The sequence below is a fragment of the Sinocyclocheilus grahami genome, unplaced genomic scaffold (genome assembly GCF_001515645.1).
Source record: "Sinocyclocheilus grahami isolate Dianchi unplaced genomic scaffold, SAMN03320097.WGS_v1.1 scaffold1099.1, whole genome shotgun sequence".
Lineage (NCBI taxonomy): Eukaryota > Metazoa > Chordata > Actinopteri > Cypriniformes > Cyprinidae > Sinocyclocheilus > Sinocyclocheilus grahami.
In genome coordinates this window covers 182,246-199,440 of record NW_015506278.1, presented here as the reverse complement: position 1 = coordinate 199,440, position 17,195 = coordinate 182,246, and the positions used below count along the sequence as shown (strand labels likewise).

Genomic DNA, 17,195 nt, shown 5'->3' with positions numbered 1-17,195 from the left:
GCACAGTTTCTCATGGTGTAGGGGCCTTTCCCACAGAAAGCATTTTCACGCATCTCACGCATGACAACATGCCATTATAAAATCATGGCGCTCAAGTTAAAGTTAGTTGAACTTTTAAAAAAACGACTAGGGAGCCACCCCCCCTCCATTCCACTGCCTGTGTCTCACATTTTTCAAAGCAAAAAACTTTTTTAATTTTTAATATTCTTAATTCACCCAAAAATGAAAATGACCCCATGATTTACTCACCCTCAAGCCATCCTAGGTGTATATGACATTCTTCTTTCAGACGAATACAATCGTAGTTATATTAAATAATGTCCAGGCTAATCCATGCTTTATAAAGGCAGTGGAGGATAGCCCAAAATTTGAAGTCCAAAAAATTGCACCCATCCATTATAAAAGAAGTCCACACGGCTTCTGAAGAGACGCGATGCATGTGTGTAAGAAAACTTTCTAAACCTTAATCTCTAACTTCCGCTAACTGTCGTACGCGCGTTCACGAGAGAGTGACGTCCAGCGGATGATGTAAGACGTTGGCGTAGCGTAAACTCCGGTGAGAATATGCTAGTCTCGCGAGAAACAAGTTTTGTTTACAGCAAAGGAAAACCAGTGTCCTCTTGGCTTATATCGAAATTCTCCGACATTTTTCTTTACAAATCCTCGTTTTATACTACTAATTCATGACCGGTGTTTTGTTTCGCTACATCCTTTGTGCCTCCACGTTCATCACTTCCGCGTTTTGTCACCGCGTTTTCCTATGTCCTACGTCATCCGCTGGACGCCATTCTCTCGTGAACGAGCGTACGACAGTTAGTGGAAGTTAGAGATTAAGATTTAGAAAGTTGTAAATATGGATATTTTTAGGGCTGCAACTAACGATTATTTTGATAATCGGTTAGTTGGTCGATAATTTTTTCGATTAATCGATTAACCGGATTTAAAAAATATATTTTATTGACAAAAAACACTATTCCTACATTCTGCTTAATGTCCTTCATACAAACGTGCCAACTGAATGCTATGAAAACATACAGTGCTTAACAAATTATTAGACCACCTGCCATAATAAAGAGAAAACAAAACACATTTTAGGAATGTCTAATTATGTCTACATTTTTATTGTCATTTATTGGGCAAATAAACTTAAACAACTAGATAGTATTTATTCACATAACAAAAAATGGCCTCCTATGCCCTTCAAAACAGCTTGCATTCTTGCTGGCATTGTTTATGTACTTTTTGACTGTAATTGGGTATCTGAAAAAAAACACTATAAAGCTCTCTGCCTTTCTTTCATAGATAACAGCAATAATTATATTATAGCATTAGAAGTAGACTACTACTGTTACTAAAGAGCTTACGCATATTGGAGGACTAACCAATACAGAAAGCTAAAAAATTATTTTGGTAATCACCAGTACTGTTAGTTTAGAGCAGCAGTGGCACAAACCATAATTTGTTACATAAATTTGGTTAAGCATTGTATATAGTGAATATAGTTTAAATCTCTGCATTAAAAATTAAAATAATAATAAAGATGATAAAGACGAATAAAATCACAAACTCAGTGGTAACCAATAGGTAAGAGTAATGTTCTGCAGGAACACGTTCACTTTGATCACAGTCACCTCTTAGTGTCATTTCTTTATCCTGTTAAAGGCGGTTATGAAGCGTCTGATATTTATATTCAGAAAATTACAGTTCCCTTTCAGTCGGTCACTCCCGACATCACTTCGGATGACCGGCGAAATTGGGATCTCGCTTAGAGGGACCAATCTACTTTGAGTGTAAACTAAACAAGCCAATGCACATTGGCATGCGATTATTGCATCCAGCTGCTGCTGATCACAGCGTAAGTATAAGTAGGCAGCAGATGCAGCGCATATTCAGCTTTTCGCTTCGGAGCCGAGCGATCACATCGTTCTGGTCCTGACTACTGTACTGAGAGAAGAAGACTGAACGAGTTCAGCATGCTCTTGGAGACCTCTTCGTGTTGGCGGTACGGCGCTTCAGCGGTGGTGGTTTCCCGTGTCGAGTGGGTTGCACACATCAGGCTGCACTACCCCCTGTTTGTGTTGCAAATGATCATCTCCCCTGTGTGCCTCAGCACACTAAAAGAGCTTTTTCCCCTAAAAGAGCAATTTCGGGTGCGTCGTGGATGCCATCACCCTGGCTTATCAGGCACAGGGTGTGCCCTGCCCGTTCAGGTTGCGAGCTCACTCAACTAGAAGTGTTGCATCCTCCTGGGCGCTGGCTCGTGGCGCCTCGCTGGTGGATATCTGTAGAGCTGCGGGCTGGGCGACCCCTAACGTCCTACACGTTCGCCACATTTTATAGCCTTCATGTGGAGCCGGTGTTCTCCTGTGTTCTCACCTCAAGCGGGTAGAAGCACCGAGGGGCCCCGGCTTCAGGTCGGCTTGCAAAACCACTCCAGAGAGTCCATACAGTAGACCCTGTTGAGTTCCTCCGTCCCCTCCAATTCAGGAAGGTTCGAGCTTCCGTAACGTCCCTGGAGCGGAGACGTTCCTACTCTCATAAAATACTCGCAATGCATGTTGACCTTTAAACCTTAATTTAACTTTCAACAACAGATACTTCAGCATGATAAATGTTTTTACGCTGATTATTAATTGTCAATGTTTTCCGTCTGTCTGACGCACGTGCACGCACGCGCCCGCCGCTCATTCAGTAAAGATTTCGACTTAAAGCAGACTGTCAGGACGGACCTTTATGCAAAAATGGAAATGCTCATATGAATTTGTGACATTTATACATAAAAATATGACCGTAAACCAAAAATTTTTGCGCTGAGGAGTGAGGATGCACACGCATCATCTGTCAAAGCACCTTACGGGGCAAGCCATTATGCTAATGCATTAGCTTAAAGCTTAAAATAAAGAATTCTCATGTTTTGGGCAGCTTGGATCACGTAACTCTCCCACAGCATCTCATTCCATTTCCTCCACTATTTTTAGATGCATTTTATCCATAGAAATGCGTAATTCAGTTCTGTAATTTGACGCAACCAGCTGAAGTTGGACGTGCACTGAGGGCAGACCTGACTAATCGATAAGGAGAATCGTTGTCGATGATTTTCATAATCGATAATAATTGATTTTATCGATTAGTTCAGTGGTTCTCAATTCCAGTCCTCGCATACCCCTGCTCTGCATGTTTTGCATGTTTCTTTGTTAACACACCTGATTCAGATCATCATCTCGTTAGAAGTGAGTGCATGAACTGTGTTCCGATTGACATGGTCCCTACACAGTGTCCATTGCTCCCTACTCCCTGAGCAGGGGAAGTCCGTTGAAGTTTACTTCACTTCGTAATATTCATTTACAGATTTGTGCTGCGCCACTGCCTGCAGTGTCTTCACAGTGAGTTTAACAGTTTATTCCTGCTTGTGGCTGTTTTAATGAATAATGCATGCGTCTATGTCTTTAACGCTGGCCTCTGTCCATTTAATCTACTTCACAGTGAATGAATGAAGCAGCCTTCTGTTAAAATTGGATATAGATTTCAGGGGAATGAAAACTTGTCAACAGCAACCCATTTTCAATTTACTTAGTAAGCTTCTTTGCAGAGGCAAACATTTACTATTATAAAAGGCCTTAGCTCAGCTGACGGTAACGGATGAAAGCACGCAAGAGGCCTTTAGTCTTAAGAAGCCCTTAACATTCTCTTAGGGCAAACTCTCAACCTCGCTCAGGTTTCAGCCTTTGTTAGTGCTGTCAAGTGCATTCTTCCATGAGAGTTTAACAATTCATCCAGACAAACGGTGATTGAATGGGCTGTTTATCGCAATCAACTGTGCTGACACAGCTATGTTTACTCTGCAAGACCTTTTTCCCCAGTAGCTCATATCTGCACTAAATGCAACAATATGATACCTAATTCTGGGAATCTGTGCTATCCATTGTGAAAAAGAAGTGTGCTTAATTGTATCAAATGGGTACTTGTAGTGTACTTCAAATCTTAAAAGTATATTTTAAAAAACAAACTCGCAGAAAATATTACTGAAATAAAAGGCCACTTAAATGTACTTAAAAGAGAGCATCTAAATATTCTTAAATCAAGATACATTTACTTGAGAAGCAAAATGATTAATATTAAGTCTTGTTTTCTGAAAACAGCACTAGTATAATTACTTGCCAATACATTTGGCAGTACACTTAAACCACATTTCAAAGGCAATTTCAGGTAACACTTTACTTGAAGGGGTGTGCATAAGACTGACATGACACCTTCATAATCAATATGAAGGAGGTTTTATGCATGGTTATGACAACTGTCATTAAGTGTCATTCGCTCAGTTATGTCATTTTTAATGCAAATATGACATTATTTGACCTAACCCTACCCCTACCCTTACCCCTAACCATAGCCCATAACAAAGACATCTCAAACAATGTCATCTTTGCATTAAAAATTACATAACTGAGCGAATGACAGTTGTCATAAACATGCATAAAAAACCTTCATATTCATGACATGTGTCATGTCTTGATTATGAAGGTGTCTTGTCAGTCTTATGCACACCCCTTCAAGTAAAGTGTAATCCAATTTCACACTAATTTTAAAATGTCATATAAAGATGCACTTAAGTCCTACTAAAGTGAGTCAAAAAAGCGATCTTAAGTTTGACTAACTGCATTTAATATAAATTTAAACTATAATTCATTTAATTTAATTGCACATAACATGCACTTAAGTATCCAAACACATGACAGTACATTGAGTTTGCACTTAAGTATATTATTTTAAGGTATTTTATTTCCTTAAGTGCTCTTATAAAATATGCTAAAGTGTACTTCTTTTTCTCAAGGATGGGCATCTGTGAGCTTGCTTACAGGAAGTTCACCCAAAATTTTAATCATTTAATTATTACACATGGCGTAATTGTTTGGTTGAAAATAAGATGTGTCACACTGCTGAAAAGCCCATTATTATGATTTTTATGAATACCATATGAATTATGGCTGATGACTTTGCAGTTGAGGATCCATTCCTGGTGGTGGTGAGAGACAGCATCATTTACGGCATCCCGCTCAACCCGAATGACAAGAGCAATGACGCAATGGTGCCGGTCGCCGGGCTGCTGAATGGATATGACGTCGACTTTGATGATGCTGAGCAGATGATCTATTGGGTGGAACATCCGGTAAATCATATAAACACTTCAACTATCCTATCTCAAATCATTTTAACTAGTTAACAGGTGTTTTGAATGCTAAAATTCAGATTTTGTCTATTAATTGTATCTTATTTATCTGCACAGGGGGAGATTCATCGAGTAAAGTCAGATGGTACCAACAGAACTGAGTTCGCGCCAGCAGCCATCCTGGGTTCTCCAGTCGGACTAGCTCTGGACTGGATGTCTCGGAACCTGTACTACTCCAACCCTGCATCGCAGTCTATAGAGGTTGGCAAGACTTTAGATCTCATTCCCCGGCATCATAAATTGTTCTTGTCAGGGCTGAGTGTTATTTCTGCATGCTGAAGATTTTCTGAAGAAAAGTTTAAACACCCATTTCATCAATGTTAAAAACTAGCTTAGGTCTTGTAACCAGTAGTTATATATATATATATATATACATAATAAATATACACAGAACACGCACATATTATGCAAACACAAACTTTTATTTTGGATGCAATTAATCGCGGTTAATCGTTTGACAGCACTAAAAATAATATATAAATAATACTAAAATAACACTGGAAACAAGAAGATCCGAGTTAAAAATGATGAAAATCATTGTTTTCAACACAAAAATACATAAATGTTGTACTCATATTAATGTAAACACTGTCAGTTTGTCTCGAGTAAATGTAAGCAGGCGAAACAAAAATCCTGTGCATTTGGCTTCAATTATTGAATATTTACTTGAATACTTGATACTGCTACAAATTTCATTTGTATTGTTTTTCTTTGTTGTACTGCTTGTAATTCATTTCTTTGTTCTCTGTTTTTGTATTACTTACTTGTATTATTATTTGAACTACCTGAGAAAATATTTGCTTAATATACATTTTTTTAATGTAATTTGTTTAAACATTTTAAATATTTAAGTTGTTAGTTATGCGGTGGTATTTAAATTGGTAACTATAATTGAGAAATGTCACTGGTACTGTTATTGTGACAAACCCAATCTGATTTGTTTCAGGTTCTCAGGCTAAAAGGAGAGATTCAATACAGAAAGACTCTCATCACTAACAACGGCTCACCTACTGGTGCAGGAGCTCCCGTTGGCATTGCGGTGGATCCGGCACGTGGGTAAGTCCAGATAAGCAGAAGTCTGGAATTAACCCTGATCCCCAAATTCAACAAGCTCCAGCTGATTTAATGTCATTTGCCAGGACTGAACTGCCTGAGCTCACTAAACAACAGTCAACTTAAAGCACACATAGTCATGATCAGTCCTGAGATTGTATACTTATATACTGATTATATACTATATAAGAATGAAATAGCTGTATTTGTATACAAACACATAGGCAAAAGAGCAGTTTTTCCCATACGTTATGGTTTTGCATACATGATGCTATTCTGTTTAGTGACGATCTGTCTTTGTTTTAGAAAGATGTACTGGACAGATCAGGGAACAGAGAGCGGGATCCCGGCCAAGGTGGCATCAGCAGATATGGACGGCTCCAATGCAGCCATCCTCTTCACCCATAATCTGGAACATGTGGAGTTCATAACCATAGACATCAGAGAGAACAAGCTCTACTGGGCCGTTACAGGAACTGGCGTGGTATGCCAGTCAGAAACATTCATGTAGAAATATAAATATCTTATGTTCACCAAAGCTGAGTATATCTGACCAAAAATACAGTAAAAACAGCAATATTGTGAAATATTAATACAATTTAAAATAACAATTTAAATGTATTTTAAAATGGTATTTATTCCTGTGATGCAAAGCTGAATTTTCTCCAGTCTTCAGTGTCACATGATCCTTCAGAAATCATTCTAATCTGTTTTGGAAGTTTAAAAGAACAAGAAATCTTTTGTAACATTTATAAATGTTTTTACCCACTTTTGATTAAATTGATGTGTCCCTGCCGAGTATTATTTCCTATAATAGTGTGTTTATGTATATACATTTATTTGTTTATTTTTGCATCCACCTTAGAACCCATATTGGTCGTTATTTCGTTTTGACACCCGTTATGTATCTCCACCAAATTAAAACTTATTTAACAGAATTTTAACAGAATAACTCAACGGTTTCTTCCGTGTTTCAGATCGAGCGCGGTGATCCCGATGGATCAAACCGCATCACTATGGTGAATGGACTGTCCCATCCGTGGGGTGTGGCCGTATACGACTCCTACCTGTACTTCACAGATCGAGACTTTGAGGTGATTGAACGCGTCGACAAAGCCACGGGACTCAACCGGGTCGTAATGCGGGATAACGTGGCCGGTCTCAGAGTCCTCAAAGTGCACTACAGAGACTGTGAGTATGATAAATACTAAAAACAAATGCATATAGCATAATGGCTCTGTTCATGCAAACCTCCGCACGTCATACAAATAGCTCCTCCTGCACAAAGTGCACAGAATATGCATAATTGATTTCAGTGGAGTTTGGTGCCCTAATAAAGCAAGTGATGACAAGTTAAAAATACACAATACCGTGTTGAAAAAAACTGCATATGCTGGTTAGGTATGTTTTGAAGCATGGTAGCTGGTTTAAGCTGGTCCTGAACTGGTCCTAAGCAACTAGCTCCTGCTTAGGACCATTTATAACCAGTTTATAACCAGCTACCATGCTTCAAAACATACCTAACCATCATATGCTTGTTTTTTCAGCAGGGATATGATAATAACAAACGACAGTTGAAAAAAAACTGTATTAAAATAAGCTGCTATTGAATTAAAAAAGATAATAAACAAATAAATAAGTATATAAAAAATAGACATTTATCAAGATGGTATGATCATGTTGCTAAGCTAACAACATGAACTCTAATAAACATACAACTACACATCACACACAAATGTTAGAAAAAATAGTACATTTTTAATTAATTTCAATTTAATTTAAGTACTTTATTGGCATGATTTTTTGCATACAATATTGGCAAATCATACAGAGAACAAGCAATAACAAGCCAAACAAAATACTATATGACAATTAGGGATGCACCGAAATGAAAATTCTTGGCACATGAAAAAAATGTGACTGAGCAACTGACGAGTAACACTGTTTCAGCGCAGATTTTCCTCACGCTTTGGACTTTGAACCCTGGCTAATGAGCAGATAGCGCTGTCAGAATACATGCAATTTGTGCGTGTATTAGAAAACATAATGTTCTGCTAATTGTTGAAGGCCATTTCGCGATTTTAATCAGCAACAATCACCCCTTCCTCTTCTCATCGAAGACATGCGCTGCAGTCCTAAACAGTCTCTCGCTAATGATTTTTGCATCTTTCTTGGACACTTTTAAATACTTCCACACTGATGACATGTTTGTTGCATTGCGCCTCTCACTCTATGCTGGTTGCTATTTGATCGCGTCACGTTATTGTTCGGTACAGTTTATTCGCTTTTCACTTATTCGAATAATTTCGAATTCGAATTTCGGTTACCGAACATTCGGTGCATCCCTAATGACAATAACGAACAACAGTTTAAATTTTTAGCTGCCTGTGTAGGCATCTCTCAGTGCCATTTTTTTAACATTTATCTCTGATTCATTCTGCGGTTGACGTAGGGTGGTCTTTTCTGGAAGTCATCGTAACCTTGATGGCCGTGTAGCAATTACCAGAGAGCGATGAATGACTTTCAATAGGATATCAGTTTACCAATTAGTTCCCCTCTGCCTCAGGGGGACACTCAGCTTTATGCGGAGAAGAATCAGTGTCCCTTTGTTCGGTGTTCAGTGCACATGTTCATTCTCCAGGGCTGTGAACGCCGTCTATTGTATAAGTGCTTCCAGTAAGATCTGGAAGTGCTAGCAAAGCAGAGTCCCAGTATATCAGTACTGCTACACAGTGATATGCACCAGGAATGTGTACACATTACCAGAATAGATAGATATGAATCAGAATCATGTACTCTTACGGTTACATATTTGCAGTATTAAATATCTGTCTCTCATTCTCATTATCTGCTGTTTGTCTCCCCATAGCCTCAGCAGGCTGGTCTAATGGCTGCAGTAATAACGTGGGGACGTGTGAGCAGTTGTGTCTGCCTCGTCCCGGTGGCCTGTTCAGCTGCGCCTGTGCGACTGGGTTCAAACTCAGTGCTGATAACAGAACCTGTTCTCCATACCAATCCTACGTGGTGATCTCTATGCTCACTGCCATCAAGGGCTTCAGTCTGGAGGGAGCGGATCACTCTGAGTCTATGGTGCCTGTGGCAGGCAGAGGTGGGGTTCAGTAGGACTGGGTGGTATAGAAAAAAAATACTATTATATAAAACATTATAATATATTTAATTGAGATAATATAATAAATTTATGTGTACAATTTTGATATATATTATAATGATTTTATATTTATTTATTTATATCTATATTATTTCCCAATTGTTTTTTTATATTTTATATTATTTTATTCTCTTTATATGATATTAATTCTTTTGTATTATAAATAATAAATGTTTACTATTTTGTAATAAAGAGAATAAATATTCTTTATCACATTTTTATTATATATTTTTTTATAATTTGTTCTAAATACTATACACACAAACAAACAATATATCTCTTAATATTTAAATACTTATGTATTTCCATTAAAGCCAGTAGATTCAAGACGTTAGAGTAATTAATAAATTAAAATACAGTAAAAAATCTAGCTTCAAAAAAATAAATTAATATCGCCTAAATGTAAACACAAGGTGGAATGATATTTAAAATAGTTTAACATGAAAAATGGCACACAAAGATATTTGTGAGTCTATTTATGAGAAAATTTGAAATAATTTTTCTATTTTTTCTATTATTTTATTCTTTTTATATTATAGTTATTCTTTTGGATTATAAACAATAAAAAGGTTTCATAAAGTGTTATATTTTTATATATATTTTTTATTATTTTGTAATAAAAAAGAATATACATACACACACGCAATTTAATAATAGATTATACATATACACATATATATTCATTGAAGTGGACTGTTTGAACTGACTGAAATGAATTAAATTTACCAACTATAATGTCATTTTTGCTACTGATATTGAAGTCAGAGACACTATTAAACTTTACAGCCAAATAAAAGACACAGTTATTCACAATGTTGCTTTATTGTACATTGCTAGCATAATTTTGCAAATATGTGACCCTGGAACACAAAACCAGTCATAAGGGTACATTTTTTGGACAATAGGACAATATTTGGCTGAGATACAACTATTTGAAAATCTGGAATCTGAGGGTGCAAAAAAATCTAAATATTGAGAAAATAACCTTTAAAGTTGTCCAAATGAAGTTCTTAGCAATGCATAGTACTAATCAAAAATTCAATTTTGATATATTTATGGTAGGAAATTTACAAAAATATCTTCATGGAACATGATCTTTACTTAATATCCTAATGATTTTTGGCATAAAAGAACAATCGATCATTTTAACCCATAAAATATATTGTTTACTATTGCTACAAATATACCCCAGCGACTTATGACTGGTTTTGGGGTCCAGGGTCACATATAATATATGAATAATAATGTGTATGATGATACATGCATATTACAATAAAAAAACTTTGTGCGTGGGTGTTTCTGTGTGTGTCCTGTAGGCCGCAATGCTCTTCATGTAGACGTACACATGCCTTCTGGATTCATTTACTGGTGTGACTTCAGCAGCACCGTGGCGTCTCAGAATGGAATCCGCACGATCAAACCGGACGGATCTGGATTCCGCAGTATTGTCACCTCTGGAATCGGACGTAATGGCATACGGGGCATTGCTGTCGACTGGGCCGCAGGTGAGGGCTTGTTGTATGTTGAAATCAGATTTGGTAACTGGTAATACAGTACAATTGTGACACTGTGTACTTCAGATACACTGGACTCATGGAGTGTTACATGAGGAATGTTCTAGAGCAGCTTTAGAGGTCAGAATGGTGGCAGCCTTACCGTAGGGACATTAACTCACATCAGTATAAGCACAGACAGGTGGCATTGAAGAAGATTAAAGATTAACATATGACAGAAAAGAGGCTCAGATGGTTCAGGCCTCAGTGACCCATGGCTTGTTAAACATACACTTTTGACCTGAATATGTGAATAAGCAACCCAAAGTTGTAATTGGCATTGACCTAATCTGACATTATAGTTGTTTTATTCTCAATGTATACACACTACCATTTAAAAGTCTCTTTTGATCACCGGAACTGCATTAATTTGATCAAAAATACCGTAAAAATGTTACATATTATTTAAATTTTAAATAACTGTTTTCTATTTGAATATATATCAAAATGTAATTTATTCCTGTGATGCAAAGTTGAATTTTCAGCATCATTACTCCAGTCTTCAGTGTCACATGATCCTTCAGAAATCATTCTAATATGCTGATTTTCTGCTCAAGAAACATCTTATCATCAATGTTGAAAACAGTTGTGCTGCTTAAAATATTTGTGGAAACCATGATACATTGTTTTTTTTCCCCAGGATTCTTTGCTGAATAGAAAGTTTAAAAGAACAATATTTATATGAAAAATAAATCTTTTGAAATCATTATAAATGTCTGTACTGGCCAATTTTGATGAATGTAATGCATCATTATGGCATAAAAGTATTAATTTATTCCAAAAAACAAACAAACATACATACAATTTTTAGGATTCTTTGGTGGATAGAAAGTTTTTATTTGAAATATTTATAAATGTCTTTACTGCCCAATTTTGATGAATGTAATGCATTATTACTGCAAAAAAGTACCAATTTCTTTAAAAAACAAAACAAAACAAACAAATATACTGTGTATAACCACAGAATGTTGCAATGGACCAATCAGATTGTAGTATGAAAGTGTTCCATAGTGATTTATATAGTTATTTGTTTATAGATACTATACATTCTACTCAACTATGGCTAAAAGTGGGCTTATATTTTGTATGAAACAACAAATTTGCTTATGTTTTGTTGCACATATGTGACCCTGGTCTTAAGTCGCTGGGGTATATTTGTAGCAATAGCAATGTATGGGTCAAAATTTTATGCCAAAAATCATTAGGATATTAAGTAAAGATCATGTTCCATGAAGATATTTTGTAAATTTCCTACCATAAATATATCAAAACTGAATTTTTGATTAGTAATATGCATTGCTAAGAACTTCATTTGGACAACTTTAAAGGCTATTTTCTCAGTACTTAGATTTTTTTGCACCCTCAGATTCAGTCAAGTATTGTCCTATTCTAACAAACCATACATAAATGGAAAGCTTATTTATTCAGCTTTCAGATGATATATAAATCTCAATTTCGAGAAATTGACCCTTATGACTGATTTTGTGGTCCAGGGTCACATATTGTTCTTTTTTTTTGTTACTCTATAACACCGTTTATAACGGACTAACTTGACATGCCATTTTTAAAATGCAGCTCTGATGCACTCACTTTCACTAATGGTACAAGAGGCTGAAAAAGCATAGATATCCATCTAGTGCATGTGTACATAGACAAACAAAGTGTTTGGTCCTTTAATCTCTCAAAGCAACATTAAGCGTCAGGGTTTCTCACATTTTCTGCATGTTTCTTGTCTTTGTCTTTCTACAGGAAACCTCTATTTCACCAATGCCTTCTTGACCGAGACGTACATTGAAGTGATTCGACTCAATACCACGTTCCGTCGTGTCCTTCTAAAGACCCAAGTAGACATGCCTCGTCATATTGCGGTGGACCCCATGAACAGATACCTCTTCTGGGCCGACTACGGACAGACCCCCAAAATCGAGCGAGCTTTTCTAGACGGTTCCAACCGGACCGTGCTGGTTTCCTCAGGCATCGTCACCCCCAGAGGCCTGGCTTTGGACCACCGAGATGGATACATTTACTGGGTGGATGATTCCCTGGACATGATCGCACGAGTCCGGCCCGACGGGGGTGAGACGGAGGTCGTACGGTACGGGAGTCGCTATCCGACTCCATACGGCGTAACCGTGTTTGAGGGGAATGTAATCTGGGTGGACAGAAACCTGAAGAAAGTCTTCCAAGCGAGCAAACAGCCAGGTGCGACCGACCAGCCGCTCGTGATCCGAGACAACATCAACATGCTGCGGGACGTTACCATCTTCGACCGGAGAATGCAGCCAAGTTCGGCCCACGAGCTCAATAACAACCCCTGCTTGGAGTCTAACGGCGGCTGTGCTCACTTCTGCTTCGCCATCCGAGGATTTCAGACGAGGAAGTGTTCGTGTGCCTATGGGAATCTAGCTGTGGATAGCAGCAGTTGTGTGGTATCCCGGGATGACTACCTTATCTATACGACAGAGAGCACTGTACGATCTCTGCGGCTGGATCCAGAGGATCATTCGCTGCCCTTTCCCGTGGTTAACCTGCCCCGGACTTCGGTAGCCCTTGATTTCGACCGGTTGGATGGCAGGATCTATTTCACGCAGAGCTCGGGAGCGGGCCAGAGCAAGATTAGCTTCATTACTTTGGCTTCGCCTACCTCTTCTGTGACAGAGGTGGCCTCAGGTGAGCAGCTTATTTAAACTCCTGATGCACCCTGACACTGCAGGTTTAGCTAGAAAGGGAAAGTTTGTTAAGGCAGTCTTTGAATGTTGGCTTGACGAAGTATCTCGTGTGACATTTACAGTGGTTATTCAGGATCATGTCTACTGTCTGAGAGTCACAGTAAAATGTGTGCAGAAATGTACAAAAGCTGGTTGATTATAATATAATATAATAAACCAAATGCAACCTGAAGATTGTTCTGTAACATGCTACGTGATTTTTCTTTTGGTATTTTAAAGCAATATTATGTATTTGAAAAGATGGGCTGCATAAGTATCTTCAGCAAGCACACAACACTGCCTGAGTGATACACACAATGATAAATACAGTATAACAACCAAATATAATGATAAAAACTGTTGATAAGCACATTGAATTAGAAAGTTAGCACAAATTTGATTTAAAGGGACAGTTTTTTTACTCGACCTCATGTTGTTCCAAACCTTTGCTCCTTATAAAGTTTTATAACTTTTTTTCTGAACTGTGGAGATCTGGGAGCTCCTGATGGCATTGCCTACGACTGGATCAATAAGAGGATCTATTACAGTGACTACATTAACCAGAGCATCAGCTCCATGGCAGTGGATGGGTCTCAGAGGACTGTTGTAGCACAGGTGCCCAGACCCAGAGCCATCATGCTGGATCCATGTAGAGGGTGAGTCTCCCATTCAGTTAGACTGTGGTTTAGATGTATAATGAGCCATTTTATAATCTAATTTAAATGCATTTCTCTGTATATGCGGTCAGGTATATGTACTGGACCGACTGGGGAACCAATGCAAAGATAGAGCGTGCAACTCTGGGAGGAAACTTCAGGACCGAGATCGTCAACACTAGTCTGGTTTGGCCAAATGGTCTGACACTGGACTATGACGATCAAAGGCTGTACTGGGCAGATGCCAGCTTGTAAGATCTCATCTTTTAATTATATTCATAATATTTATAGTTAATTTAATTTAATAATATACCTATAATAATACAAATAATAATAATGTAATAATACATTAAATTATTTGATAATTTATAATTCATTAAATATATGTATTATATAATACATTTATACTATATATATATATATATATATATATATATATACATACATCATTTTATTTAATAATATTTATAATTAATTATTAATAATAAAATATAATAATAATTTTAATATACTGTGTATATATATTTTTTTTAATTTAACAATATACATTTAATAATAAAAATGATTTAATAATAAATTATATTTTCAATAATTTATTAAAAATATATTATATATGTATTATGTAATACTTACATATATAATTGTAGCTGTTATATATATATATATATATATATATACAGTGCCGTAGCCATTTCTAAGGCTTTGGGACTCCAGCGAACCATGGTCAGAGCCATTATCCACAAATGCAGAAAATTGGAACAGTGGTGAACCTTCCCGAGTGGCCGACCAACCAAAATTACTCCAAGAGCACAACTACGACTCATCCAGGAGGTCATAAAAGAACCCAGAACAACATCTAAAGAACTGCAGGCCTCACTTGCCTCAATTAAGGTCATAGGGCTGCAAAACGATTAATCATGATTAATCACATTCAAAATAAAAGTTTGTTTACATACTGTATGTGTGTGTACTGTGTATATGTATTATGTATATATAAATACACACACATGCATGTATATATTAAGGAAAAATGTTAGATTTATATATCAAATATATTTATATATAATATAAATGATATACAAGTATAAATATATACATACAAAAATATTTTTTTAAATATATACATATATGTGTGTATTTATATACATACTATATGTGTGTGTACTGTGTATATTTATTATGTTAACATAAACTTATTTTAATGGGATTAATCACAATTAATCGTTTTTGCCGCCCTAGTTTATTTAGAACTTTGAGAGAACTTTTCCAGAAAGTTCTGAGAATGTCCCCTGTTAGCTGGGTACATGCACTAATCCATCAAAGCAGTTCATTTTGATTATAAGTATAATTATAATCCATTCAATACCAAATAACATTGATAAAAAGTCTAATTTAAGGACTAGACTATTGAATTGTTAGCTTTGCATACTAATGGAAAATTCTATTGAAATCAATTGTGTCAGTAGACACCAAGGCAGATTACTAGGATTTAGAACAGAGCATTAGACTACATACAATTTAATAACCATCCATAAACACATACTAACCTCTTCCACAATGCACCCCCCTCTCTCGCATGCAGTCCCACAAGCAGCAGCATTCATTTCACTCTCAGGTAAACTGAAATAGATAGGTAGAGGAGGTAGGCAGTGAGCTCCAGTAGTTCCTGTTAGTTCATTCAGCTCTTACTGCAAATGTCAAAATTAATCTTTTTTTTTTTTGTGCATGGCAGCATTTCACACCTGCGAGCCCACTGTGTTCACATGTGGAAATGGCCGTTGTGTGCCATACCACTACCGCTGCGATCACTATAATGACTGCGGGGATAACAGTGACGAGACCGGCTGCATATTCCGCCCCTGCGACCCCAACACTGAGTTCACCTGCAATAACGCTCGCTGCATTGCACGGGAATACGTCTGCAACGGAATAAACAATTGCTACGACAATGGGACCTCGGATGAGCAGAACTGCGGTAAGTGCATTTGCACGGTTACCAAAACAAGTTGCTAGGTTGTTTGTCAACTACTGTATAAACAGCCTACAGCTTATGAGCATTTATATAATACAGAATAGTTGATTTTAAGCGATCCCTAATGGATCCTTGTTATAAAACGCAGCTGAGAGGACATGTCAGCCAGAGCACACCAAATGCCAGACCACCAACATCTGCATCCCGCGCTCGTACCTGTGTGATGGAGATAATGATTGTGGTGACAACAGTGACGAGAGCCCAACGCATTGTGGTGAGTTATCCTGTCCCACTGTCTCCCTCTGTCCTGTGGGAACATAGTTAGGTTTATAAATGCCATGATATTTGTTATGCTTAATGTCTTTTAGTTTGCCACGCATATCTAATGTCATGTAAAATTGAAAACTTTATTATTATTGTATTAAATGCAATAATAATAAAAAAATTATTATTATTATTATTATTAATGATATAATTATGAAAAAGTAAGTTCTATTTTAGTTATTAGCATTAACTAAAACAAAAAACTAAACCTACTAAAAAACATTTATGTTAATTGAAAATAAAATACTTTTAATAAAAAAATAAATAAGGTTTATTTTACTTTCATCACCAAAGTCAAAACAAAAGTTTTGGCTCAAGGCCTTCTTTATTGTGCATTGCATTGCATTGAATAGAATAGAATAGAATAGAATAGAATAAAATAAAATAAAATAATGATGAAAACTTAAACTAAATAAAAATTTGAAATGTTATCTTGGCAACTAACTGAAATAGGTTGAAGTACTAAAATAACTAGCTGGAAACTAATAAAAATTAAACCTAGATCTACTGTAAATCTGGAATTAAAATAAATT

At 36.7% G+C, this 17,195-nt stretch overlaps 1 protein-coding gene across 1 annotated transcript in view; it reads left to right on the top strand.

Moving 5' to 3' along the window:
* The window catches only part of lrp2a (low density lipoprotein receptor-related protein 2a), a 121,737-nt gene that overhangs the window by 64,538 nt on the left and 40,004 nt on the right, over positions 1-17,195 (top strand). Inside the window, exons 31-43 of the mRNA XM_016252285.1 lie at positions 5,001-5,167; positions 5,285-5,428; positions 6,174-6,283; positions 6,587-6,764; positions 7,258-7,471; positions 9,150-9,389; positions 10,766-10,954; positions 12,752-13,672; positions 14,201-14,366; positions 14,459-14,613; positions 15,949-15,981; positions 16,099-16,341; positions 16,487-16,612. Coding sequence (XP_016107771.1) covers positions 5,001-5,167; positions 5,285-5,428; positions 6,174-6,283; positions 6,587-6,764; positions 7,258-7,471; positions 9,150-9,389; positions 10,766-10,954; positions 12,752-13,672; positions 14,201-14,366; positions 14,459-14,613; positions 15,949-15,981; positions 16,099-16,341; positions 16,487-16,612 — 2,886 coding nt within the window. The remainder of the gene's footprint in view (positions 1-5,000; positions 5,168-5,284; positions 5,429-6,173; positions 6,284-6,586; positions 6,765-7,257; positions 7,472-9,149; positions 9,390-10,765; positions 10,955-12,751; positions 13,673-14,200; positions 14,367-14,458; positions 14,614-15,948; positions 15,982-16,098; positions 16,342-16,486; positions 16,613-17,195) is intronic.